Here is a 24,876-nt window from a genome sequence, read left to right on the forward strand (position 1 = left end):
TCTCCCAACGCCTGCCGAGTCTGGGGCGCGGACACCTAGTTGACGCAGCCTCCGTGGGTCCGCTCGCCTTGTGGCGGCCCTCAGACTCGGCCCTGTGTGTCCCGTGTCGTCCACTCATTTGTCCTCGCCCAGCCAATCCCAGGGCAGGGGAGAGGGGTCGGGAGGTCTCTGACCTCCAGCTGTGGCTCCTCTGGGCCCAGAGGCCTGCGAAGTTCCCCTGACAAACTTCCCCTCCAAACAAAGGCTGTAGGGGCGGTGACAAGTCCCACACACACCGGGAGGGGGGGCAGGGCCGGGCAGGCAGGACAGCACAGGCCCGGGCTGGACCCTTGCGGGACCCCTCCCCAAGGTGGGGGGCTTAGCGACGTGCCGGGGGCAGCTCCCAGGTCAGTCTCCCCCGATGTCCTCCTTTTCCCAGGGTCCGCAGACAAAAAAAGAGATGGAGTGTCCAGGGCTGAGCATCTCCTGGTGCCCTGTGAGGCGGGCACTGCCACCCGGCTTTGCAGGTGAGGGTTGCAGGTGAGGGACGAACCAGGTTAAGTGAATCGTGTGGCCTTGCCCTGCATCCACACCCGGGACAGCCTGCATCCGAGCCTGGCGCCCCACTGCTGGACAACAGAGCTGCCCCACCTGTGCTCCCCTGGCGGACAGGTGGCCAGCTCAGCCCCTTCCAAGCCAGGCGGAGACCCCCGTTCACACCCCCCTCATGTACATCAGACCCAGCCCCCAACACTGCCCTGGCCTCACCTCCTGCTGTGCTCGTCTCGCCTTCCTTGGAGCCTCAGGGCCTTTGCACCAGCTGTTTGCTCCCAGGTCTCAGCTGGCATGTCCCCTCCTCACAGAGGCCTGCCCTGGCCACCTTGCCTGAGGGCTCCTGCACAGCCTCACGCACACTCCGGCCCTCCCTGGTTGATCCGTGCTTCCTCAGAGCACTGACCAGTCCATCATCCGTCTCCCCATCCAGTGGCAAACCCAGGAGGCTGCACTCCCAGCCCCGCTGCAGGCCTGGTGCCAAGCGTGTGGATGAACAAAAGGCCCAGAGAGAAATCCGGAGGCTGCAAGGAGGCCACAGGCCCGAGGGCGGGGAGTTTTCCAGGGGTCAGAGCCCCTGAGCTGGTAGGTTGTGGGGCGGCAGGGCCTGGGAGGTGACCGGCCAGCCCTGGGGACGTGCCAGCCATCCCTTCCCCTCACGACTATTTTTGGAGCATCTCCTGTGTTGCAAGGAGTACATGAGGAGGGTGAGCAACGCCCTGTGGCCCACGGGGCACGCGGTGGTAGATGCTGACACTGGGGTGTTTGTGGCCAAGGTGGCCTCTCTGGGGAGGTGACCATGTGCAGAGACCTGAGTAAAGGGAAGCCCTTCTGAGGGGGGCTGCCCTCTATCCTCCCCCCACCCCCACCTCTCCTCCTGGTGTCCAGGAACAAAACCGTGTGTACTGGAGCTTCAGTTCCTCCAGAGCGACACTGAGGCCCAGAGAGGTATAGGAACCTGCCCAAGGTCACACAGCCAGTCAGTGACAAAAGTGTGGGAGAAGGAGCTGGGGAATTGGCCTGGGGGGGGACACGGCTCTGTCCTCACAGGCTTGTGAGGATGGGGGGGTCTGACTAGGGACCATGGCTGCAGGCAGGGTGGGAACCACCCGCACCCCCAGGGCAGCAGGACTGACGCACTCACACTGACCTCAGCCAAGGGAAGGCTGCAACGGCCAATCGGAGCACAGCAACTCCGGCCCACAGGGTTGGCGCTCCGTTGGAAACAGGAACCTCACTGAGACTCTGCACAGTGACCTAGCTGGGGAGGCAGCAGGTCCAGGTCTCCCAGAAGAAGGCTGACCACAGAGGGCAGTCAAGCCAAGACAGAGCCAGACAGAGCGACACAGAGACAGAGAGACCAGACAGCCCAAGCCCCTGGGTCCGACCTTGCCTAAAGCGGCTGCTGCATGGACTTCCTAGTTACTGGAAGAAATTCTCTTTGAGACTCGCATTTCCTCCTACTTCCCACTGGGGTCCTGACCAGTTGGAAAGAGTGCGCACATATATGGACCTGCGTGTCCGGGCACCTGTGCATGCAGTTGCAGGCCTTCTGTGAATGCAGGTTAGGGTTAGGGTTAGGACTGCATCTCAGTCCAGCCATTCCTTACCTCATGTCTTTGCTTCTGAGTCATTCCAGGGACCCTTTGGCAGCTCTGGGCCACGGCTGGTGCCTGCCTCCTGCCTCGGTGTGGATGCCTCTTTGGGCCACCCTCTGATAGCTGGACCCACCTCCAGCCTCTGCTCAAGGATACCCCTTTCAGCAATGGACGCCGATACCCCACAGCCGACAAGCCCTGGCTCCTCCTGTTCTGCCACTTTCAACCCAACCTGTAGCTGCAGCTGTGACCTCATCCTTCCAGTCTCAGCTTTAACACCACCTCTTCCAGGAAGCCTTCCTTGACTGCCGTGGAGGATGGAGCTTCCTGTCAGCCCTACCGGTGGCCAAAGCCAAATTCAGGACCACGCAGACCCACCTTCCCCATCCCAGGCTGGGCTGGGAGCCAACCCCTCCACACAGATCTGGCACCGCTGAGCCACTGAGAGCAGGTGCCCCGATCCCACCCGGGAGAAAGGGTGGGACAAGCTGGTGTGCTCACCCCCTCCTTCCTAGTCAGAGAAGTCTCTGTCCCTACCCACGGCATAAAGTGCTTTGAGGGCTCCCAGCGGTGGGCCCCTTGGATTTCCTCCTCGTCTGAAATATCTTGTGTTGGGGAGAAGCAAAGGCCCAGTCAGAGAGAAGAGTGCTCATGACAGGAGGTGTGCAGGAGGTGTGCAGGTGAGAGGTAGGTGGGGGTGCAGGAGAGGGCAGGTGAGCTGGAGGGAGGGAAGAAGGTGCTGAGTAGTTCCCCTTCACCCACAGCCCTCCATCTATACATCCACCTCCATCATCTACCCCTCCATCCATCCTTCTGTATTTACTCGTCAACCACCAAGGCATCCTGAACCCAATGGCCCACCCACCATTCCTCTCCCTTCCAGCAACCATAACCGACAAGGCGTCATCTGTTGGTCTCCCACCATCCACCAATCACCCCAGTCATCTCACCATTGATTCACAGCCCATCCCCTAAGAATCAGTTCACCATTCACCCCACCACCCATAACCATCCAGGTTACCAAGCCCAATCTATCTGACCTCCCACTCACTCTTTACGTCCCATCCCTAACAAATCCATCCTCCACCCACTCACCACCATCCATCCCTATGTGCATCATACAGAGAGCCAAGCACCCACCTCGCCAGTTAAACACGGCCATCTACCCCCGACTCATCCCTCCAGCATCCCCCGTCCTCCATCCATTCACCCATCCTGTACTCATTCAGTCTATCCACCTGTCCATCCACCCATCCATTTATATCCAGTCATCGTCTCTACTCTCACCCATCCGTCCACCACCCCTCTACCGACCATCCATTCACAATTCATCTGAATCCCATTTGCCATTCATTTATCCATTCATTCAGCTCATTTACCACCCATTTCCAGCCATTCCATCCAAAATCCACAACCTTTTTTCACCCACCATCCATCTCAACAAGCCATCCACCCATAGACCATTTAACATCCACAATTTATCTTTCACCCACCAACCATCCATTTATCCAGTCACCATTCCATCTTCCACCCTTTACACTATTCTTCTTCATCCAACTACCATCTACCATCCATGGCCCATCTTTCCACAATCTACTCTCCTCTATCCATCCATCCACCATCTGTGATCATCCATCCATTTATCCATCCACCACCCACTAACAACTACCTACATTTACCTGCCACCCATCACCTGTCTACTCACCATCAACCATCGATCCTCTATCCATCCACCATCCGTTATCTCGCCATCCATGCATCCATCTACCATCCAACACGCGTCGATCACGCACTACTCATTTTCCATCCACTGTCACTCATTTACTGTCCATTTGTTTATTCACTCACCATTTCCCATCCATCCAATCCTCATCCATCCACGAACCAGCACAAATACGCTCCACCACTCACCATGCACCCACTGTCACCCGCTCACCATTCCTCCATACGCGAGACACCAGGCACCATCTACCTGCCACCATCCACAGTCCATCCAGCCCAGGAGGCAGGAGGGCCTGCTTCGGAGAGTGGACACCCAGCCCCACTAGGTGGGCAGACTGGGTGCAGCTCCAGCTGCATCTGGGGCAGAGGGGGTGTGGGAGCAGAGGTTGTTTACCCGCCGCCCCCAACACACCCGTTATTTTGGGCAAGTCGGTCCGACAAGCGCCCAAGGTCCTCAGGTCCTGTAGGGCTGAGTGTGTGGGAGGGAGGGGGGCGGGGCCGGCGCCTCCGAGGGGCCTAAGGGTCGCTGCAGGCGGGTCTGGAGGTAAATGTGTAACCTTCCCCGGCCGCCCCCGCCCCTCCCCGCCCGGTCACGTGGGCCACGCGGGGCAAAGTCTCCGGGTCCGAGACGCGGAAGCCCGGGCGAGATGGGCGCGCCGGGCCGGGTCCTGCTGTGGCTGCAGCTCTGCGGTAAGGGGTGGGTGGAGGGGGGGACGCGACACACCTGGAGGCCAAGGGCCCCCGAGGGGCGGGCGGCGAGAGCTTGAGGGGCTGCGAAACCCGGCCGGGCCTCCAGATCCCTCCGCACTCAGCGCCCGCCGGGCGGTGCGGGAGGCGAGGAGCCCGGGCCAGACCTACGCCCGGACCGCGCCTGCCCTCGGGCGCTTGTCCGCCTTCGACTTGGGCACCGCCCCGGTCCCTCCCGAAGCTCCGCCGCCGGCCTACGTCCTCCCGGCCGCGAGGGCGCCGCGGACCCTCCCCGTCGCGCCCAGGCCGGCGCGTGTCCTCGGGGCCGGCCCCCAACCCCCGGGAACTTTAGAAACTGCAGCCCCGTCCCTGTTCTCCTCTCTTAAGCCCCTCGCGGCCCCCTCAGGACGCAGCTCCAGTTCAGAGCCCGTCTGGACGGGTCTTGCGGCCCCCCCAGCCCCTTCTACATGGCAGAGGCCTCTGCTGCCCCATTCGCCTCCGTCCCTTGGTCGTCGCCATCCTTGTCTGGCCCGGTCCTTGGCTCCAGCGCGGGGCGAACTGGGGGCGGGCTAGGAGGCGATCTTGGCGGGCGTCCTGAAGGAGGGCACGTTTAAGCGGGCTCTGCAGATCCCGTAGGAGTTCGTCAGGGAGCGTTGTGGCCAGGCTCCTGCAGTGTCTGGTCCGACGCCGGGAGCGGGAGTGGCGAGGGCCTGTCTGGGTGAGGTCGTCCTCCCTGGGCCACCGGGGCGTCTGGGCGCGAACCCCGGATGCCACGGGCCCGGGAGCACTCAGTCGACCCTCCCCAGCGCTGACGCGGGCCGCCTACAAATTCTGGGTCCCCAACACCGACTTCGACGCCGCCGCCAACTGGAGCCAGAACCGGACCCCGTGCGCGGGCGCCACTGTCGAGTTCCCCGCGGACAAGGTGCCTGGCCCCCACTCCTGGGGCCGGGGTGGGGACCAGCGTGGTCCGGGCCCACTGGGACACCAAGGGTGGGGTCTGCTCGCTGATGCCGCTTCTGCCTGCAGATGGTGTCAGTCCTGGTGCGAGAAGGTCACAGCATCTCGGACATGGTGAGTCCGGGTGGCAAATGGGGCCCAGGTCGGTGGGGGTCTGGTGGGTCCCGCCGGGGTCAATTCCATGCCCCTTTCTTGCCTCCTGACCGGCCTGCAGTCGCGTGGGGGACCCCGCAGTCCACTGGCCGTCAGCCTCTGGAGGGGCTTCGGGAAGGTCCGGGACCCACATGGGAGCGGGGGACGCCGGTCCTACAATCTCAGCCAGGCTATGCCCCAGCCTTGTTGGGGGGTGTGGAGGGCACCTCTTATCCCCACTGCCCTCTGCCTCTGGCCCCTGCCCTCCTGTAGTCTGTCTTCTCCAAGGTTTGCTCTGGGAAAGCCCCCGCTCCCCACCCCACCAAAGCCTTTCCCTGTCCTGGTGCCTCAAACTCCACCAGCAGAATTCGAGGGGAACTTTTTCTCAAACTGCTTCACAGTGTGAGTTCCAGGGTGGGGGTCCCCTCACCTGGAGGCCAATGGACTCTGTGGGTGAATAGGGGCAGTCCGGGGGCCCAGGCCTGGGACTCAATCTCTTGCCCAGATGCAGGATCTGGTGACCCCTTATTTCCACTTGGAGGCAGCTCGGTTAATTGATGGTTTTCAAAAGCGGCATTAATTCTGGGAGCTTGGCGCCAAGTGGGGCAGGGCTGTGGGCTCAGTGGAGCCCCGCCCTCACCTGCAGCCTGGGAAGGGGGCAGAGGGCAGGATATCCCCGTCCCCGCAGATCCTGGGTCGGGATGTCTTTCCCACATTTGTCCAACGCAAAGACTAAGGTGCGGAGGGAGCAGTGATGATGAGAAGGTGACAGCAGAGCCGGGGAGGTAGGGGCGCAGCAGCTGCACCGAGGGGACCCGCCTCCGCAGTCCTGGTAACCATGGCAACCAGGCGGCGGCGTGGAGCGAGCCGGAACCCGCGGGCAGAGGACTCAGCTGCGGGGGAGGGTGCCGGGACCTGGGGGCTCCTCCTGGCTGACTTCGTTACTTTGATGGTCTCCTTTGGAAGAGCTTGGGGATCCTAAAAGACACAACATTCGTTCATTCATTGTTCACTCGTTTATCGGGTCCCTCCATCTGCCCCTTCCTTCCCACGCCCCGCCGCCCAGACGCGAGCCCTCCCCCCCCCGCCAGAGGCTTCCGCGCGCCTGTACCCCTGCGCACGGCCCCGTGGGCCTCTCCCCCACCTCCCCTGCCTCTCCTCCGCTCCGCGGGGTCAGCTCCCGGAGGACCCGGGTGGGAAATGACCAGGGGCCCAGGGACAGGGGGCCGAACGGACCCAGCGCTGCCTGAGGCCCCTCCCACCCCCTCTGCACGCGGGTCCCCAGCGTTGTCGGCTGCTGAGATGTCGCCCTAGTAACAGGCACAACGACTGTCAGTGATTTCATTTGCATTTCTCTCGGTTTGGAACTTCTCTCCCTGGGATTTTTCTCTTCCTGAACCCTTCTCCCCTCCCATTTCTACCCTTAGCCCAGGTTTCTTGTTTTGGGGGAAATCTCCTATATTCTACCCATTAATGATTGTTGAGATACTGCAAGTGTCTTCTCACTGTGGACTTTGCCTGCGTTTCCCTTTGCTGATCAGAAACCCCCATTATTAATCTATCGAATGCAAAATCTGTTGCCTTATAACTGTGTTTTTGGTGTTTTGTTTAAGCATCTTTTTCCTGCTTCTCAGTCACAACCATAATCAACTATATATTCTGTCTGTTAAGTCAGAGCTTTGCCATCAGGGGCACGTGGCTGAGTGGGGCACTAGCTAGGGAACCAGGCGTATTTTTTCCTCCTTGGAATGAGCCCAGTTTCCAATGAATGTCCTCCTCCAAACCAGCAGCCTTGCCCCCTGGCTTTGTGGCTCTGCGGTCACTGTTCGTCAGCTGCCCAGTGAGGGCTGTCTCTGAGCTTTCCCTGCAGTTCCTTTGATCTTTTTGCCCGTTCTCCTGCCGGCACCACACTGTCCCCACTCTGAGGCTCTGCGAGTTGCCTTAATATCCCACTGGGTAACTTGCCTTCTTCACCCCCCTGTTACGAGGTTGACTAGTTCTTTGTGGATCTGATTGTTGCAGAGAGATTATAGTGTAGGTTTATCAGGTAACAACAGCACCACCACCAAAACCCTGGAATTTGATTGGGAATGAATGATACCTTTATACAAGCAAGTCATCCATTCAAGAGCATGGATTTTCTCTCCAGATATTTCAGATCGTTGGTCATAAAACTCTTTACTAGAGTCTTAAAACGGTCCACATGAGGTTTTGTGTAGTATTGGTTAATTTATAAATACTTTATAGTTTGGTTTCTATTGTGAATGGTGCCCTATTTTTAAGAATTATATTTTCTATTTGGTTATTTTTGTAAACAACGACCGTTGTTCCTCTTCTCTTCCAGTCCTAACTCCTTTTTTTAAAAAAATATTTATATAAATTTATGTATTTATTTATTTATTTTTGGCTGAGTGTGGTCTTCGTTTCTGCGCACGGGCTTTCTCTAGTTGCGGCGAGGGGGGGCTACTCTTCGTAGCAATTAGAAAACATTCCAAATAGGTTTCTGTTTACAGAAAATACATTTGAACAATGCCAGAAACTCTTAAGGCTAAGTAGTATTAGACCTTCTCCTCCATCTTTATAGCAATAATCAGAGTATGTTTTTTGTCACAAAGACGGAAGACTAATTTCGGAAAGGAAGAAACAATATGATGTACAGTCCTTTCTGTCAGAAGACAAGTATGTTTAAAAATAAAGCCTCATCAGTGGTTCTGAATAAGAAACATACAATGTTGCCAAGCAGTCCCAGACTCACATTTGAGATAAACTGTGGGGTTTAAATTAATGTTTGTAGGGTTTTGTACATAAACTTTATTTAATTGTGGAAATTCTAATCTATCTCTAGTTTACTAGAAGCTTTAAAAAAATCATAAATATGTTGTTGAACTTTTCAGTTTTTTTTTTTGTCCTACATCCACTGAGATGTAATTTCCCCCTGCCTCCTTTAGCCTGTTAGTGAGGTTTTCTGAGGTTGAACCGTCCTGGTAAGACTGATGTCCTCCTGGTACCTTCCTTCAGGTGCAGGTCAAAGTGCGCCGCTTCTTCAAGACACTTGACTTCTGTCATACTGAGTTTGCTGGCACAAGACTCTCCGCTACCATCTGCTGGGACACCATCGTACATACTGCAGGGAAGTCGCGATGGGAGCGTTCCCTATCCTTTCCTTCCTGCATTCTTGGGACATGAACCCTATGATCACCATGTATTTTTAAAATACATTATTGGATCCAGTCAGCTAATATTTTATTTAGGATTTTGCATTTGCGTTTATAACTCAGCTGAGCCTATAATCTTTTTTCCTTTGTATTGTCCTTCATTTGGCTTTGGAATCGCACTTACACTGGCCCCAGAAAATGGGCTGGCAATTTTCATTCTTCTGTTTTCCAGAACAACTTCCTGTAAGAAGTTAAAATTTCCTTGAGGGTTTAGTATACCTCACCTATAAAAAACACTTGGTCTGGGAATTTAGGGAACAGGAGGTCTCTGACTAACATTTAAAACTCTTTGGACTACCCTGGTGGCACAGTGGTTAAGAATCCGCCTGCCAATGTAGGGGACACGGGTTCGAGCCCTGGTCTGGGAAGATCCCACATGCCGTGGAGCAACGAAGCCCATGCACCACAACTACTGAGCCTGCGTGCCACAACTACTGAAGCCCACGCGCCTAGAGCCTGTGCTCTGCAACGAGAAGCCACTGCGATGAGAAGCCCGTGCACCGCAACAAAGAGTAGCCCCAGCTTCGCAACTAGAGAAAGCCCACTGCACAGCAACAAAGACCCAGTGCAGCAAAAAATAAATAAATAAAATTTGAAAACAAAAACAAAAAAACTCTTTAGGGACTTCCCTGGCAGTCCAGTGGGGTTAAGACTCCGTGCTTCCGCAGCAGGGGGCGCGGGTTCTCAGGTTCATGGGTTCATCCCTGGTCAGGGAATGAAGATCCCATATGCCACACGGTGTTGCCAAACAAACAAACCTTTAATGCTTACTTGTCTATTCAAATTCTCTATTGCTTCTTTTTTGAAAAAATATTTTTCTTTATTGTTTTGGCTGCGTTGGGTCCTAGTTGCAGCACGCGGGCTCCTCGTTGCAGCATGTGGGCTTCTCTCTAGTTGTGGCGTGAGGGTTTTCTCTCTCTTGTTGAGGCACGCGAACTCAATAGTCGTGGCTCACGGGCTTAGCTGCTCTGCGGCATATGGGATCTTAGTTCCCCGACCAGGGATCGAACCCACATCCCCTGCATTGGACAGTGGATTCTTTACCACTGGACCACCAGGGAAGTCCCTCTATTGCTTCTTGCATCAATTTTAATATTTTAAAATTTTCTAGAAATTGGTATATTTCATCCAGGTTTTCAAGTTTGGCAGTCCTGATTTCTTAATCTTTTCAATACCTGTATCTTCCCTCAAACGAGTAAGTTCTTTACTGTATGTCCGTGCCCTTGTGGTCTCCCCGGCCCCCATCACATTTTAGTCCTAGATTTAAACATTTATTAAGAGACAACAATAAGCTTCATCACAGTATTTCATCACCCTACTTCCCATATCTCTTCTAGGCTTCTGGATTTCTTTCCTTCTTACTTTCTCCTAGCATGTTTTCAGGGCAGGTCTTTGTGTGGCAATCATTCTGAAGTCTTTTAGGCTTAAAGGTACTTTTATTATCTTTTAATATATGTAACATACTAATCTGGAGTGCAGGGCCGGGTTCCTGCCCACTGGTGGGCAGGCCTGTGTCTAAGGGCGTGTCTAGAGGTGGCTGCAGACTCCAGAAGTCTTCCGGCAGCCTGTTCTGTCCTGTGCAAGCATTGTTGTTGCTGAGAAACCCGATTCCTGAATTTTTTCCTTCCTGGGTGATCTGTTCTTCCCCTCTGCCGCTTTTAGAATGTTCTCTTCGTCTTTGATATTCATGAACATAGTGTTCCGTGATTTTCCTTATGTGGCATTCAATGAGACCTTTCAATCCGAGGTCTCCCAGCTTTCTTCAAATATGGAAAATTCATCTTCACTGTTTTTCAGATATTCCCCCCGCCCACCCTTGTATCTGAATGTTGGTGCTTCAGTGTTGGGCGGGCTCCCATCTCTCCTGGTTTCTCCCGCTCAGCGCCTTCCTGCTGTCTTTCAGCTATTACATTTATCATATAGTATGTACATCTCCCGCTCTGGTTCTTTTGAAAACCGAGTTCTTGTTCATGCTTCACACTGCTAGTACCCGCCTCCCCCTCCTGAGGCGCATCGTGTCCGTCTGTCCATGGCTTGTCCCTGGCGCCTGTAGGTGGGTTTGCCTTGCTGTCACAGTGCTGCACCCTCAGCTGTGGAGGTAGCTGGCCTGTGACCTTGAATCTCCCCGGTGTCAGCCTCTTGGTCAGGCCCAGTGCTTGGGGGACTGAAGAGCAGGCCCTACCCAGCAAGTTGGGATGCCAGGCGGGGCCCTGGGTGGATGTGCCCTGAGACGTTGAACCCCCGTGACCCCTGCACTGGGCATCTCCCCTGGTCCAACCCTCACCTTCAACCCCAACCCTGGCGGGGGCAAGGAGAAAAGATGGGGTCCTGGGGCTTGGAGCGGCGGGTGGAGGGGGCAGGGCCAGTCAGCCCTCCTCCTGGCCTTCCCCGCTGCCCTATTTACTCTGACACCTGAGGCCTGGGCTTCTGTGCTGAAGGGGCTCCAAGGCCCCACTACCCTCCCCGCTGCCTCTGGCACCCGCTTCCCCAACTGTAGCCCCTCCCCTCCCTCACAGGCTCAGGGCTGACTCCAGAGTCCCCAGCAGCTTGGCTTCCTGGAACCTACGAGCCCTTGGACTGTAGTTTTTCAGGGGCGACAGGGGAGGGCAATGGCCCTGACAAGAGTCACCCTGCCCCTGGGACCTGGTCACTCCCAGGTCTCAGGCTAGCTCCTTGCTCCTTGGCTTGCAGCCCTACTCCCTGCGGCCTATCTGACCTTCAGGCAGGGCGAGGTGCCCCCAGGCCCTGACCTCGCCTGCTCACTCTGTGGGCTAGAATCTTCTCCCCAGGGACAGGGGGACCGGGGGTGGGCGCAGAGTGGGACCCTCTGATGCCCCAGTCCACCGCGCGGCGCCGCCTCAGCCTGCGCTTCCTACAGCTCTTGCCGCTGGACGGGGAATTCGTCCTGGCCTCAGGAGCTGGATTCAGCGCCCTGGACATCGGCTCGCACCTGGACTGTAGCACAGGTGAGGGGGAGGGCCAGGGGCAGGGCTTCGAGGGGGCGCGTTCGTGGGTGGGGCCTGGAGGGGACGGCGAGGTCCGGGTTGGAGCGTGGCCGGGTTGGAGGGCGCGTTCTGGGCGGAGCTCAGGGTCGCGCGCTCGCCCAGGCGGCCCCGCGCTCTTCCGCGACCCCGACCGCTTCTGCTGGCACGACCCGCGCCTGTGGCGCTCCGGAGACGCGGCGCACGGTCTCTTCTCCGTGGACGCCGAGCGCGTGCCCTGTAGCCACGACGACGTCATCTTCCCGTCCGACGCCTCCTTCCGGGTGGGTCTCGGCCCGGGCGCCGGCACGGTGCGCGTCCGCAGCGTCCGGGCTCTGGGCCAGGTGAGCCGGGCGCGCGGGGCGGGGCGGGGCGGGGTCTGGGGTCTCAGCTCCGCGCCTTTGCCCCTCAGTGCCGCTCCCCGGAGCGCCTCCCACCCTGTTAGCCCGGTGGCTTCCGAGCATTCAGGTGCTGTCTCGTCCTCGGGCTGGCTCCGGTGGTCACCCGGCGACCTGCAGACATTCACCAGCGACGAGGACCTGGCTGATTTCCTGGCGTCCCGCGCGGGCCGCCTGCGCTTCCACGGGCCGGGCGCGCTGAGCGTGGGCCCCGAGGCCTGCGCGGACCAGTCGGGCTGCGTCTGCGGCCACGCCGAGGTGAGGGCGGCCTGCAGCGGGGTGGCTGGGGCACCGCACAGCTGGGCCCGGCTCTGCGCCGGAGGTCGGAACTGTGCCAGGGGCCGCCGCGCCCCGCCGTCTCTGGCCCGCTCGCCTCCCCGGGCGCGTGGCCCTCTCACTGCGGTCTGCTCCTCGCCGTCTCCGCGCTGACCGCCGCTTCTGCGCTTCCAGGTGCAGCCGTGGATCTGCGCAGCACTGCTCCAGCCCCTGGGTGGCCGCTGCCCCCAGGCTGCCTGCCGAGATCCCCTCCGGCCCGAAGGGCAGTGCTGCGACCTCTGCGGTGAGAGCCCCGCCCGGCCCCTGCTAGCTAGGACGGCTTGGCCACCCTGGCTCGCCCCCAGCCTCAGTTTGCCTGTCGGGCCCGGACCCGCGGTGCTGACCCTCACCTGCCTGCTTCTTCAGGAGCCATCGTATCGCTGACCCATGGCCCGGCCTTTGACCTGCAGCGGTACCGGGCGCGGCTGCTGCACGCCTTCCTGGCTCTGGTAATGGGGCCGCGCCCCGACCGGGGCCCCTGCCCTTCCGCAGCCCCGGTCTGGGACCACCCTCTCCGCCGGAATCCCCGGGCCCCACTCCGCCTCCTCACTGAGGCGTCCACTCTCCGCCTGTCCACCGTTTGTCCCTGCCCACAACGTTCCCGCAGGGCCGAGGGGCGGAGTTCCCGGACCAACTCTGTGCCCCTCTCCAGCCCCAGTATCAGGGGCTGCAAATGGCCGTGTCCAAGGTTCCGCGCCAGCCCCGGCTCCGCGAAGCCTCAGGCGCGAAGGCAGACACGGAGATCCAGGTGGTGCTGGTGGAGACCGGCCCCGAGACCGGCGGCGCGGGGCGCCTAGCCCGGGCCCTCCTGGCGGACATCGCGGAGCACGGTAACCGCGGGCGCCCCGTTCCCAGACCCGCACCTCTGCCCCGCCCCGCCCTGCTCGGGACCGACTGAGCCGGCGCCCTCCGTTGCAGGCGAAGCCCTCGGGGTCCTATCGGCGACCGCTCGAGAGTCGGGCGCGCCCGTTGGGGGCGGCTCGGCGGCGGGGCTGAACGCGCCGGGGCCGCGCGCGGGGCTGGCGGGCGGCCTGGCGGCCGCGCTGCTCCTATCACTGCTGGCGCTGCTGGCGGGGGCGCTGCTGCTGCGCCGCGCGGGGAGGCTCAGGTACGCGGGGCGGGGCCTCGGGGCGGGGCCTCGGCGCCCGAGTACGCGGCGCTCAGGCACGCAGGGCTCACGCGCGTCCCCTACCTCCAGGTGGAGGAGGCGCGACGAGGCGGACCCCGCGCCGGCTGGGGCGCCCGTGGGCTTCCACAACCCTGTGTTCTACGCGGCGGACCTGGCGGAGGCGGTGAGGGGACGCCCGGGGGCGGGGGTGTGGGACTTCCCGCGGCCGGATCCCTGACTCCGCTCTCCCGCAGCTCCCCGCCCCGCAGCTGGACGTCTGGAGCTCCAGCCGCAGCTACTTCGTTAATCCGCTCTTTGGCGAAGCCGAGGCCGAGGCCTGAGCGGCCGCGGAACCGCCCCCGCCCCCGCTTCGGCGTCGCAGGCCCTGCGGGATACCCCACCCTCCGCTGGCCAAGGACAGGGTGGCCTTGCTCAATAAAGGGCTTTCCCGCACCTGCGGTCAGCCGTGGACACACTGCTTCCTGCGTTGCCACCCCTCTGCCCCTGCCTGGTGGGATGGCGAGGGGTGGTCCTCAGAGCCTGTGCCGGCTGGCGCCTGGCCACCCGCCCAGGGCAGTCCTGGGTACTACCTGTAGGCTGGGGCGGTCCGAGGCTTCTGGCCTGCGAGGTTCCACCCAGAATTAGGAGGGGGCTGCCCCGGTTCTGGAGGAGCCCATGGAAGAAGCCCCTAAGGCTGGGGAGGGGACTGAAGCAGGAGGGGGGCGGTGGGGAGAGGCAAATCCGAGTGAGGCACCAAGGAGGGTGGATAAGTGGGCTGCCAGGTGCTTCCCTACCTCATGCCAAGCTGCTCGGACCCAGGGCCAGCCAGGTGGACCTGGACTTCCGGCAGACTGGGCTGCCCGGAGGAGCGGTCCTAGGGACACAGTAGATCTGTCCCCTCTGCTGGGGGCAGGGGCAGAGCCGCCCGCCACAGTGGTGGAGCGTGTCAGAGAGCTGGCAGGTGCGTCCTGCTGGGTGGGGGCTGTTTGGTGTCCATCGCTGCAGGGCCAGGCCTCGCCCTCTCCCTTCTGAGGGCAGCTCTGACCCGGAGGGTGGGTGTCGGGACTGAGCCGCTCTGAGTATGACACTCACTTGGTAGGTGCTTGATGGGGCAGCAGTGGGACGGTGGATTGTGTGTGTGTGTGTGTGTGTGTGTAAAGTTGTACTGATGGATGCCCAGCTTGAATTGTCAGGGACACTTCTGTGTATAGCAGCATCTGAAAACATCCCCCCCTCCCTCCCCCCCCCCACCAAGGGTAACCACCTGCGAGCCTCTTAACAGTGAATTTGCTTGTAAGTTTCCGTCAGTCGCGAAGCCGTGCTCTGTGGTCAGTATCCTGCCTGTGAAGCTCACCCATGTTGTGGGTGGTTGTTACTCTTGGTGCTGTGTAGCTGTTGCAATAGCTAATATTTCATTTAAAAAACGACTGACACTTCAGCACCCGTGTTTCAGAGCTGTTAGAGGTGCTCACCTCACGTGGGTCAGACATCAAACGGAGGGAGGGCCAATGTCCAATCCCATCATCTCTGACCCCGAGGCCCCGGCTACCCACATGGCCGCTCACCACTGGCCTATGCTCGCTTTTCAGTTTTCCAGGTGCTGTGATTTCAGTCAATTGTCTCTGCCTGTGCTTTGGGTGGTCCCCTTTCAGGGACAGGTGGGAGGATTGTGTCTGCTCCTAAAATTTGCCATGCTCCTTCCCCAGCTGTGAGCATGGAGGCCCACAGTGAGACGGGCCTGGGTCCCCGCCGGCCGGTGGGGCTGTTTGGGCTGTGGAGCCCAGGCCGTGCTGACTGGCGGAGCCGCAAGGCTGCCCAGGACGCTCCCCGAGCATCACCTGCCAGGCACCTGGCTGCTGTCTGTGCTCTACTGTATCCTCACACCACCCTCTTGGGCAGGTGCCGTCACTAACCACACGTTACCAGGAGCTTACTGGGGGACAGAGCAAACGATGAAACCCAACTCACCGCAGGCTGCTCCCCGCCCTGGGGGCCAGAGCCCCCAGTGTGGCCACCCATCCAGCCCAGCCTCCCCATGAGCTCCCCCTCCTGGGGGTGGTCTGCCCCACCCTACCCCCGGGGCTGCTGAAGGGCCAGCGTGCGTCTGTCCCCCGCAGCTTCCCTCCCGGGGTCTTGCTCTGCCTTGCGGGCTCATGGGCACATCGCCCTTTTCCAGCACTGGGGTCCCCGGTGCAGCAGCCGGCCCCACCCTGCCCCGGCCCTGGAGGGCACCTGCTGCTCTCAGGCTGAATGCCCATCTGCCTGTCCTGGCACGGACACTTGGCCAGACGGCCCCCCTCTCCAGCCAGTGGCCCACCCCTGACCCTGCCCACCATGGTGCAGGGTGTCCCCAGGAGGCCCCCATCGTGACGTTGGCAGGCAAGAGGTCCCAGCTCTGGCGGCTGGTTCCTGCCACGTGGACACGAACCTTTAGCATGGACCCCGCCTGAGCAAATGACCAAGAATGTCTTCCACAGGCAAGACAGTGCTTTCCAGCACAGGGCGCTACTGGGGGGGGGGGGGGCCCAGACACCGGGTGACAGGTGGTCACATTCAGACAAACCACTGAGAACTTTAAAACTGCCGTCTTCTGCTTTATTGACAGGTAAATTGTTCAAAAATGTTCTCACAATTCAATAATTACAAAGACTCAGACTTACATTAAAAAAGTAAAAACCAGAACCCCCAGCAGGTGCCAGCCCCAGCAGAAGGCCCAGGGGGCGGGCAGGCGGGTGCTGGGCGTGTGACACGCACAGGCAGGCCACGGTGCCCAGGTCACTCAGTGCCGACTCAAGGTAAGTGCACGTCTTCAACAGCGTTGCCACCGAGAACGTTGACCGGCGGGAGAACAGGGAGAAGCCCAGCGGGGCGAGTTAATCGCAAGCCTTTACAGAGACAGGAGGCTGCCTGATACTCACAAATGCCGCGGGGAAGGCAGGCAGATACACGCGGGCGCTGCGGGCCAGCCCACCGGGTGGAGTGTGGCGGTGAGTCTACACGATCCGGAAGGGCACTAATCACGGGGCTCCATGCGGGGCGGGGGTCCTGGCACCTGCCGCGGGGCTACCCGGGGCTCTGGCCTCCTCTCGGCCCGCAGGCCTCGGGGCCCGGCCGCACGACACTCACTGGTTTTACAGCAGGAGGCAGAGCTGTGGAAGCGAGCGGGAAACGGAGCACAGCTGACTTCACAGTAGTAGATACGGGTGACACTTCGTGGTTGGGACCGGAAACGGACTGACACACATGAGGGACCAGGACAGAGCAGGCTTCACTCGAATGGGCCTCTGTCCATGGCTACAAGGTCGGCAGAAGGACTTCTGCATCTGACTATGTGATGGCTAAATGAATAAAAAGGCCACAAACTAAGCTCCACTCCCCTCTGTCTTCAAAACTCTAGGGACACTGGGAATGCTATACAACTTCCTACTATTCTCCTAAGGTCCTAGGAAACAGTTTCAGGGAACAGGGAACAGACGCGGCACCGAGGCCGCCCCGAGCTGCCTGCTTCCTGCAGAGCCCCCCGGCGCCACTGGGGTCTGCAGGAGGCCGGCGTCACGGGCCCCCCGCGCTGCCTCAGCTGGTTCTGGGCAGGAGGGGCCGCAGGCGGTCCTTCGTGTGCAAACGGAACAGCTGTGCAGATGAGATCTGGCCTACCGCCTCGGTGCGGCATAAAGCCAATCATTATTATAATAAAGTATTTTCTTCATCTCCGTATCTACAAATCGATTCTACATTTCCTTGGACAACACTGGAGGGTCAGCTCAGTCTTGGCACTGACAGGAGGCCACCCGGGCCCCCGGCCCCGCTGCGGTGACCGGCAGCTTCAGGCATCGCAGGACGGCTGCTCCAGGCCTTCAAGGGGGAGCTGGCTCCTGTGGGGGGAGTTGGGGCTTGGTGGGCCGCTGGGGTTGGAGCTGTTCGATGGAGTCGAGTGTTTGGTGGAATCCGAATCAGGCTGTGAAGACAAAGAGGGACAGCGTGAGAACCATGGCCCTGGGCCTGTGGAGGCGATGCTGCCTGGGCAGCTGTAGCCCCTGCTGGCTCCATTCTTGTCATGAGAGCACACGCTGCAAGCTTGTCACGTGGTCCTTGCTGGTGAGAGATCATAAACCAAGGCCCAACCCCACAAATGACTCAGTAACTATTCCAAAAAGGAGTAACTCCGCAGTGAAGAAACCAGACAGAATGGCAACCAAGCAGTCAGAGGTCACAGACGTGAAGCCCTTTCATGATAAAAGCATGAGGAACAGAGAGGACCTTTCTCAACATGACAAAGGGTGTCCGTGAGCAGCCCACAGTTCACTTCACACCCGGTGGTGAAAGGCAAAGCTCCCTGCTCGGTGCAGGAACAAGACCAGGCTGCTGCTTTCACCGCTGCTATTCGACACTGTGCTCCAAGTTCCAGCCAGGGCAAGAAAAAATGGCATCCAAGCTGGAAAGGAAGAAGTAAAAGCATCTCTCTTCACAGCTGACATTACTCTGTATAGACAGAAAATCCTAAAGAACTCCACGAAGAACAAATTCAGTAAAGTTGCAGGGTACAAGATCAACACACAAAAGTCAGTTGTGTTTCTAGACATCAGCAATGAACAATGTGAAAAGGAAATTAAGAAAACAATGCCATTTACAATAGCATCCAAAAGGATAAAATACAGCTAGGAATAAATTTAACCAAGAAGGTGAAAGATCTGTACACTGAGACTATGAAACATCGCTGAAAGAAATGAAACACCACCTAAATAACCGGAAGGGCATCCTATGTTCATGGATTGGAAGACTAAAGATGGCAATATTCCCCAACATGATCAACCTACAGATTCAATGCAATCTTTACTGAAATTTCAACGGATTTTTTTGGGGAGGGGCAGAAATGGAAAAGCCAATCCTCAAATTCATATAGAATTGCAAAGGACTCAGAATAGTGAAAATACTAAGAAAAAGTGGGAGGACTCACACTTCCCAAACTTACAACTTCAAAACGTACTACAAAGCAACAGTAATCAAATATAGTGTGGTAGTATTAATATAAAGACCAATGCAATAGAACTGAGAGTCCAGAAATGTATCTATAAACCTGTGGTCAATGAATTTTTAACAAGGGTGCCAAGACCATTCAATGGGGGAAGGAACAAATGGTGCTGGATATTCACCTGCAAAAGAATTAAACTAGACCCCTACCTCACACCACACACAAAAACTAGCTCAAAATGTAAAAAAGACCTAAACAAAAGCTAAAACCATAAAACTCTTAAGAAGAAAACAGGACTAAATCTTCATAACCTTGAATTTGCCAATGGATTCTTAGATATAACATCAAAAGCACGAGCAACAAAAGAAAAAAATAGAAAAACTGGACTTCACCAAAATTAGAAACTTTTGTACACTGAAAGACATAGAGAATTGTGAAAAGACAATCCAAAAGAACGTGAAAAAAATATTTGCAAATCACATATCTGATAAGTGTCTGGTATCCTTTTTTTTGGCTGTGCCACACCACACAACTTATGGGATCTCAGTTCCCAGACCAGGGATGGAACCCGGGCCACAGCAGTGAAAATGCCAAGTCCCAACCACTGGACCCCCAGGGAATTCCCTATCCATATCATATAAAAATCTCTTACAACCCAACAACAAGAAGACAAATAATCCAATTTAAAAATGGGCAGAAGACTTGAATAGACATTTCTCCAAAGAAGGTATACAAATGGCCAATAAGCCCATGAAAAAGATGCTCAACATCACTGATCATTAGGGAAACGCAAACCAAAAGCACAATGAGATACAACTTCACACCTGCTAGAATGGCTATTGAAAAAAAATTTTCTTGTAAGAAAAAAAATAAGTGTTGGCAAAGATGTGGACTCAACCCTTGTACATTTGCTGGTGGGAATGTAAAATGGTACAGCTGCTGTGGTTCCTCAAAAAGTTAAAAGTAGAGCCACCATATGACCCAGCAATCCCACTCCTAGGTACATACCCCAAAGCAGTGAAAACATGTACTCAAAACAAATACATGTACGCAGCTGTCCCTAGTGCACTATTCCTAACAACCAATGAGTACGTAAGACGTGGTCCATCTATCGACTGGACTATTTGGCAATAAAAAGAAACAACTTACTGATACATGCTACAGCATGGATGAACCTTGAAAACATGATGCTGAGCGGAAGAAGCCAGACACAAAAGGCCATGTACTGTCTGATTCATTCCACTTATGTGAAATGCCCAGAACAGGCAAATCCATAGATTGTTAAGACTGGTGGTAGCCAGGAGCTGGGGGGAGGCAGGCATTGAGGAGAAACTGCTCAGTGGGTAGGGGTTTTATCTTGCAGTGATGGAAGTGTTCTGAGTAGACAGAGCTGGTGGTTGTACAGCACTGTGAATATACTAAACAGCCACTGAATTGCTGACTTCTTTACTTTTGGCTGCGTTGGGTCTTCATTGCTGCACGCGGGCTTTCTCTAGTTGCGGCGAGCGGGGGCTATTCTTCGTTGCGGTGCGCGGGCTTCTCACTGCGGTGGCTTCTCTTGTTGCGGAGCACGGGCTCTAGGCGCACGGGCTTCAGCAGTTGTGGCACGTGGACCCAGTAGTTGTGGCTCAGGGCTCCAGAGCACAGGCTCAGTTGTTGTGGCTCACGGGCTTAGTTGCCCCACGGAATGTGGGATCTTCCTGGAAGGGATTAAACCCATGTCCCCTGCATTGGCAGGCGGATCCTTAACCACTGAACCACGAGGGAAGTCCGAATTGTTGACTTTTAAATGGTTACTTTCTGTTATGTGAATTTCACTTAAATAAACTTAAAGGAACAAACAGGTCAGTACAGGACAAACAGATGCCATGTACCTCAGGATGCAACACCCCAAGAAGGACACCACGTCCTGTGTGCCATACTCCATCCTGGGACACACAACCCAAATCTCAAAAGACAAGGAAATGTCAGACACGCAAACTGAGGAGTGTTCTAGAAAATAAAAGATGTGCTCTCTGCCAGACAGGCTGAGGGCCTGTTCCAGAGTAAAGGGGCCAAAGAGATGAGGCAGCTAAATGCCACGCATGCTTGGGGACTGGGTCCTGCGCCAGCAAAGGTGCTTAAGGACATTATGGGGACACGCAGGTGGCTTCATCAGTGTGGCAGCTGTACTGTGGTCACGTGAGGGATCAGCCTTGCTCTCAGATAAAGGGTACGATGTGTGCAGTCAGGAAAAAAGTGTGTGCAGTGTGCACGCACACTCATACACACGTGTGTGTTGGTCCCTGGGGAGAACCGGGCGGCTGGGAGACAGGTGTGGAGCCTTTTCGCTGTTTACCCAATTCAAAAAACCAGACAAGCCTTGACTGAGGAACGTTTTGCAAGAAAAACTGCACTTTTTGTAAACAAACTGCACAGTGGACTGAAGACTGAAGAGATGTGCCTACTAAACGCAGCGCGTGGCCCTGGCTGGATTCTAGGTTTAGGAACAGGACGTCACCGGGCAGTGGGGAGACGCCCTCCCAAGGGAGGTGCGGGATAAGTACTTAGGGGTGGGGAATACTGCCACTCGCTTTCTGCTGGTTCCTCCCCAAAAGCCCAAATGGGGAACATGGGTTAGGTGCCGCTCATGTGGGTTATTCACTCTACTATTCTTGCAACTTTCCTGAAGTTTGAAAATTTTCAAAACACATAGTTGCAGGGGAAAAAATAAGGAAAGAAACCCCAGAAGACCCACCTCTCTAGCCATCAACCTCAGGCCCTTTTAAGGGAGGCCTATGAGACCTTCCAGGAAAAGAAAACCCCTGTATGATGGCAACTAAGAGATCCGGATTTCCTAAGCCAGAGTTGAGGCTGGTGCAGCCCTGAAGACAGCTGAAAGAGAGCAGCTCAGAAAAGAAGGCACAGATAACTTCACGGATAAACACAGACGGAAAAACTGGCACCAAAATGTCCACCAACTGAATCTCTCACTGTCCCACATTAAGAGGATTATACTTTACGCACAATGGCAACAAGAACCTTGGAATGCTTAAGAATTAACTTATTAGCCACCAACACGCACAACCTGCAAGAGGGAGCCCATCGGGAGAGATGTGCAGTGTTCCTACACAGGGAAGGTCAGGATGCTGAGCGGCCCCCAAATTAATCTACAAATCCAACACAATCCCAGCGAAAAGCTCAACACAATTTTCACTTTTTTTAGATTATGATGGAGTCAACAAGCTCCATAATCTAAAAAAAATTTTAATTTATTTTTGGCTGCGTTGGGTCGCCGTTGCTGCACGTGGGCTTTCTCTAGTTGCGGCGTGTAGGCTTCTCATTGTGATGGCTTCTCTGTTGCGGAGCAGGGGCTCTAGGCGTGTGGGCTCAGTAGTTGTGGCTCGCGGGCTTAGTTGCTCCACGGCATGTGTGATCTTCCCGGACCAGGGCTCAAACCCATGTCCCTTGCATTGGCAGGCGGATTCTTAACCACTGCGCCACCAGGGAAGCCCCTAAAAATATTTTTAAATTTATTTGAAGGAGAAGCTAAGAAAGTGTTTTGAAAAGTGGGAATGAAGAGATGTGCTCTACCGGCTCTCAGGTTACAGGTGGTGCAGCAGAGGCTCCAGGGATAGAGACACGTAAGCAAAGGAATTTAACAAATAATAAAGGGTAACACTTCAAGTTGGAAGGAAGGAAGTGGTGCAGGGCCAGCGTGTCATGTACCTTAGAAAGCAGCAGCTCAGGTCCTTGCGCACACACACACACGCTAAGACACACTTACACACTCTCACACCCCCTCACAGACACTTCCACACGTAATGACAAACAGAAAACCCTACCAAGCTCTCAGACTATAAGAGAATGTTTATCTTAATTAAAAAGATAAAGACTAGACTGTACGAGAATTAAATATTTCTGTATGGCAATGCCCTTACAATTAAAGACAAAATTAAAAAGTCAGCGGTAAGGGGAAAAGTACCTGCAACAGATTAACACCCACAACCTACGAAGGGTTTCTATAAACGAGTTAAGAGGAAAGCATGGTGACTCAAGAGAAGACGGGTAAAGGGCGCAAAGGTGGACCCAGAGGAAGCAGCAGCCGATCCACACCTGAAAAGCTGGCCACGCCAGGAAGGTGAGGACCACGTGAAGCGAAGCCCTTCTGGTTTCCGCTGTCAGCTCAGCAGCCCCCATGAGTACGTGCTGTCGGTGCCGGGGCTGTTAGAACAGCCAGCGGCACCCAGCCCCTCTCCTCCTTCCCACAAAAGTGCTGCTGGGGCACAGCCCTCAGGCTGCCATTCTTCCCAGCCTCCTCCCCCACCACACACACAGGGAACCAAGGACACTGCCACCAGGAGCTGGGTCTGAAAGCCCAAGAACACCTGAGCCAGGGACGCCCCCACCTGGCCCCCACACTCCGATCCCAGGGGGCAGTCAGAGGAGGAGAGAGCAAGACACATGAGGCCACCTGTGCTTTAAAAGGAACGTGCCTACTGACGTGTTACAGCCACATGCATAAAAGTACACAGAAGAGTCTAGACGGGAAAAGCCTTCCTGCACTTTTCACAGGAGGGCTTTCATTTCTCAGTTGTGCACGGTGACGCCCACCCACAGTCAGTGCCCAGGAGGAGAGCCGGGCCCCAGCAGCTCCCTTGGCCCCCCTCCTGATGCCTCCTGAGCTCTCGGCGGCATCCTCCCGGGGCTGGCCCAGCCTCGGGCAGCCATGGCTGGGGGCAAGGGACCAGGTGACTCGGGAGCAGGGCCTGGAAGGAGGCCCAGCACCAGGCCGCAGAGGCCTCGGTCTCCCTGAGGCCATGACCTGGAGGCGAGAATCCACATCTTTCTCCCAACACACTCACAGCCACAGGGTCCACGTCCTCCCTCCTCCCGGCCTTGGCTCAGCCTCAGCAGTCATGAGTGGGGAGCTCCGGGGGGCTGGTGACCACTGAGGCCCTACGTGGCCACTCCAGGGGAGATGGAGTCTCTTTCTCCAAAGAACAGCTGCTTCGAGTCTCCTGCACGTGTGGAGCTGCAGACCCCAGGCCTTGTCCCTTGTAATTGGGCAAGTCTTACCTCTTTGTCAAAGTCCTGGTCGGGATCAGACATACTTCTTAGAGGCATAGCCACGCCGGGCTCAGATCCACCTACGGAACACAGGTAGCCACTGATCATCTTGGGGAAAACAGTTCAGAGACGAACTGAAGGCCTGGAGTCCCAGCATCCAGGCCCCGCCCCGGGCGCCCCTGGTACCTGCTGAGGGCCACGAGATGTAGGGCTTGTTCCTGGGCGGAGGCTGGCGGGACAGGCTGGCGGGAGCAGGGCCGGGCCTCTCCTCCTGGGAGGGGGGCATGGCGCTCTGGGCAGAGAGATAGCACGTGAGCACGCCTTGGGGGAGCACAGCCAGGCCCCGGGCAGAGCGCGCAGGCCAAGTGCAAAGTCTGCAGCACGAGCAGGCCGGGGCCCTGGGCCTCGACAGGCAAAACGGGCTGGGAAGGACCTCTGGACAGCGGCATCAGGTCAGTTTTGAGCTAAGAATTGGCAATAGTGACTTTAGGCCAAGTCAAATTCTACAGAAAACACATTTTTTAAGGAAAAAAAAAAAACCCACAAAGTATGCTACGTGCCCATATACTGAGATGTTTTGGCACCGTTGACAGCTATTTCTCACAAACCCTTAACAGACTGAGATGGTGACAGACACCTCAGGAGCACACAGGCAGGAGCCACAGGGGAGCCGGGGTGTGGAGAGGGCAGGGGACAGCACCCGCGGGCTCACCAGAGGCAGGTCCATGAGCACCTGCATCCCGTCGCCTGGGCCCATGTGGGCCACGTGGTTGAAGTTGGTGGGGTTGGAGATCATCTTGGATCTCAGCTCCGGGTCTCTAAGCATCTCTCTGGGGAAAGGAAACACCGTGAGGTTCAGGAAGGCGTCAGGGTCCTCTGGGCCCAGCACAGCCCCCAGCCAGGCTCCTACCGCCGCTGCTGCAGCCTCTCCTCCTCCGGCACCTTGAAGACAAACCGCCTTTTGCTTCTGGTCCGCAGCATCTGCTTCCTGCTGTTGTCAGAGGTGTCGGGCACGTTGAGAGCCGCTCCTGCAAGACAAGGAAAGGCCGCTGTGGCTCCGTGCGGACTCCCAGGCAGGCCCCCTCCAGCCCCCGTCCTCTGCTCCCCCCGAGAAGGGCTCACCCGAGAACTTGCTCTTGAAGTAGATCAGGCGGGGAGGCTCACAGTTGAGGAGGTTGAGGCTGCCCTCCAAGTTCAGTGGCCGGATCTGC

The 24,876-nt window shown here is 56.9% G+C and overlaps 2 protein-coding genes across 8 annotated transcripts in view; one reads left to right on the top strand and one right to left on the bottom strand.

The window, feature by feature from the left end:
- The first annotated feature begins 5,138 nt into the window (after window positions 1-5,138).
- AMN (amnion associated transmembrane protein) lies at window positions 5,139-16,157 on the top strand. Of its 4 annotated transcripts, none has more exons than XM_022576030.2 (11): window positions 5,139-5,463; window positions 5,568-5,612; window positions 11,724-11,811; window positions 11,953-12,170; window positions 12,345-12,482; window positions 12,675-12,783; window positions 12,906-12,988; window positions 13,192-13,369; window positions 13,458-13,647; window positions 13,738-13,831; window positions 13,902-14,108. In XM_022576030.2, exons 2-11 carry the CDS (start codon window positions 5,568-5,570, stop codon window positions 13,986-13,988), a joined length of 1,230 nt encoding a protein of 409 aa, XP_022431738.2. In that variant the 5' UTR covers window positions 5,139-5,463; the 3' UTR covers window positions 13,989-14,108. The 4 variants fall into 4 exon arrangements, with proteins under 4 accessions (XP_022431738.2, XP_022431737.2, XP_089764360.1 ...); XM_089908234.1 differs by having other exon boundaries at window positions 5,406-5,463; window positions 8,649-11,811; XM_022576029.3 differs by lacking the exon at window positions 13,458-13,647 and having other exon boundaries at window positions 13,902-16,157.
- A 60-nt stretch (window positions 16,158-16,217) lies between these two features.
- Window positions 16,218-24,876, bottom strand: part of CDC42BPB (CDC42 binding protein kinase beta) — a 115,429-nt gene continuing 106,770 nt past the window's right edge. For 3 of the 4 annotated variants that reach the window (XM_089908232.1, XM_089908231.1, XM_022576028.2), the window contains 6 exons: window positions 24,788-24,872; window positions 24,576-24,693; window positions 24,378-24,495; window positions 23,852-23,957; window positions 23,675-23,745; window positions 16,218-17,602 (listed from right to left, as the gene is read on the bottom strand). In XM_089908232.1, the coding sequence (XP_089764358.1) occupies window positions 17,471-17,602; window positions 23,675-23,745; window positions 23,852-23,957; window positions 24,378-24,495; window positions 24,576-24,693; window positions 24,788-24,872 (630 nt within the window). In that variant the 3' untranslated portion in view covers window positions 16,218-17,470. Of the gene's footprint in view, window positions 17,603-23,674; window positions 23,746-23,851; window positions 23,958-24,377; window positions 24,496-24,575; window positions 24,694-24,787; window positions 24,873-24,876 lie in introns of those variants that run through there. The other variant, XR_016392282.1, reaches the window with a different exon arrangement.

The sequence above is a fragment of the Delphinapterus leucas genome, chromosome 2 (assembly GCF_059928025.1).
Source record: "Delphinapterus leucas isolate spDelLeu-1000000601 "Yukka" chromosome 2, BTC_Dleu_Yukka2, whole genome shotgun sequence".
NCBI classification, from domain to species: Eukaryota; Metazoa; Chordata; class Mammalia; order Artiodactyla; family Monodontidae; genus Delphinapterus; species Delphinapterus leucas.

Excerpts from the sequence above, each read along its gene's own strand:
- AMN (XM_089908233.1), top strand. The coding sequence starts at position 11,676 with ATGCCCCAGTCCACCGCGCGGCGCCGCCTCAGCCTGCGCTTCCTACAG. Across the intron at positions 12,989-13,191 it reads TGCACGCCTTCCTGGCTCTG|CCCCAGTATCAGGGGCTGCA; the intron begins GTAATGGGGCCG and ends GCCCCTCTCCAG. Across the intron at positions 13,832-13,901 it reads CGGCGGACCTGGCGGAGGCG|CTCCCCGCCCCGCAGCTGGA; the intron begins GTGAGGGGACGC and ends GCTCTCCCGCAG.